At 38.5% G+C, this 2,452-nt stretch overlaps 1 protein-coding gene across 1 annotated transcript in view; it reads right to left on the reverse strand.

Annotated features, from left to right (window-relative positions):
* Positions 1-2,452, reverse strand: part of LOC103398803 (nuclear receptor corepressor 2) — a 51,598-nt gene that overhangs the window by 32,043 nt on the left and 17,103 nt on the right. The window contains 2 exon segments of the mRNA XM_025053823.1: positions 196-309; positions 392-574. Coding sequence (XP_024909591.1) covers positions 196-309; positions 392-574 — 297 coding nt within the window.

Here is a 2,452-nt window from a genome sequence, read left to right on the forward strand (position 1 = left end):
AGGGGGGGATGGATGAGGGGATGGATGGGTGAGTGGATGGATGAGTGGATGGATGGATGAGTGGATGGATGGACCGTCTCCATCTCGGGGTTTGTTTTAGTAGCAAAGAATAAAAGAAAAACTACTGCAGGACAGAGTCTGCGTTGACCTCTACTGACCCCACTGACCCCACTGACCCCACTCTGACCCACTGACCCTGTTCTCGTCGTAGATGATCTGGACCAGGCTGCGGTGCTTGGCCTCACTGGGTGGAGGAGAGATGGGTCGCTCCGGTTCATGAGGCTTGGCCGCTTCTTCCTCCAGTTGTTGCTATGGAAACACACACACACATACACAGTCAGACCACCGGTGGGGTCCCGGTTTTTTTCGAGGACCTGTCGATCGTCCGGACCTGTTTCTTGCGGAGCTTGCTGATCTGCTGCTCCACCATGGTGATCTCTCGGTCCACCCGGTCCATGTTCTGGATCAGCTCCTCCTTGGAGAAGCGGGCCGGGACCAGGTCCAAGTCGGGGTCCATGTGGACCGGGCTGACCGGGGAGATGGGTTCCAGTTTCCCCATGGCGCCGCCGCGCTCCTGCAGGGAACAGACGGAAGCGAAGCGTTGAAAATGTACGTTTGACGTCGAGAAAGCGTCTTTACACCATCTTTTACACCAGGGGGCGCCAAACATACGGCCAGAACCGGGCTAGAACCGGGCCCGCTTGGGGTTCGGGAAATTTTTTTTGCAAAATTATATTTCACTAATCTCACTAATTTATCTCACGTCCTTTTTTTGTTTTTTTCCTTCAAGAAAACAAAGGCGGCCATTTTGTTATTTTTACGTAATATTGTGACATCATCGACAGATGGTTCCACGCTGGTCTGACGACGACTACCCGTTTCCTGTACTATCTGTTTCCGTCCAGCGACAACAATCGTCAACACTCGGAACCGACGTTCCGATCGGCAGCGCTAGGCTAAGATGATACCGTTTCTGTCCTCCATCTTTGAAATCTAGGTCAGCGTCGTTATTTATTCAGTACTATTTCACATCAGAGCGGAGAGAGAGAGTTCCAGAGGCTTCTGTAGGAACGCTCTCCCGGGGGGGAAACACACGCCGGGAATTAGACGTCACACGCGGAAAGATTTTTGATTTGATTTTTGGACCAGTAGTTTTACAGTCATTCATGTTCAGGGGGGGGCGGTCCCTCCATCGATCTGGTCGGCTCCATAGTGTAGCATATTTATATATGCACATATATACATATACACATATATACATATATATAAATACACATATATACAGTATATATACATATACATATATACATATATATAAATACACATATATACAGTATATATACATATACATATATACATATATATACATAGATATATATACATATACATACATACATACATATATACACATATATACATACATATATACATATATATAATATATACATACATATACATATATACATAGATATATATACATATACATACATACACATATATACATACATATATAATATACATATATATCATATATACATACATATACATAGATATATATACATATACATACATACATACATATATACACATATATACATACATATATACATATATATAATATATACATACATATACATATATACATAGATATATATACATATACATACATACACATATATACATACATATATAATATACATATATATCATATATACATACATATACATAGATATATATACATATACATACATACATACATATATACACATATATACATACATATATACATATATAATATACATATATATCATATATACATACATATACATATATACATAGATATATATACATATACATAGATATATATACATATACATACATATATACATATACATACATATATACATATATACACATATCCATATATATGATATATATATCTGTATATATAGAAATATATAAATATATAGCATATATATATATATATGTGCTACATATATATGCATATATAGCATATATATTTATATAAATAAAATTTATATATATTTAGCGTAGCGGTCAGCACGCCTGCCTCAGCAGCAGAGAGCAGAGAGTCCTGGGTTCAATTCCCAGAGGAATCAATACAATCAGTACGAATGTATTTCTGTTTATTTATTTATTTATTTATTTATTTATCCGTCTGTGTTCTGATTGGTCCACGCTTTTAAAACGCATTTCCAGGACCCTTCCAGCAGCTGCAGACTGACAGGGGAAACGACGTGTGTGTCACATGTCACCACGTAACCACGTCGTAACAACAACATTACTGTTACTGTTGTTGTTGTTGTTGTTTCTTTTTTCAGCAGAGGAGCCTGAGGACACTCTCTCTCTCTCTGTGTCTCTCTGTCTCTCTCTGTCTCTGTCTGTCTCTGTGTGTCAACACCAGCAACATTCTTTCACTGGAATGTTGTCA

This window comes from Cynoglossus semilaevis, unplaced genomic scaffold (assembly GCF_000523025.1).
Source record: "Cynoglossus semilaevis isolate Cse_v1.0 unplaced genomic scaffold, Cse_v1.0 scaffold19, whole genome shotgun sequence".
In the NCBI taxonomy this organism is placed as follows: domain Eukaryota; kingdom Metazoa; phylum Chordata; class Actinopteri; order Pleuronectiformes; family Cynoglossidae; genus Cynoglossus; species Cynoglossus semilaevis.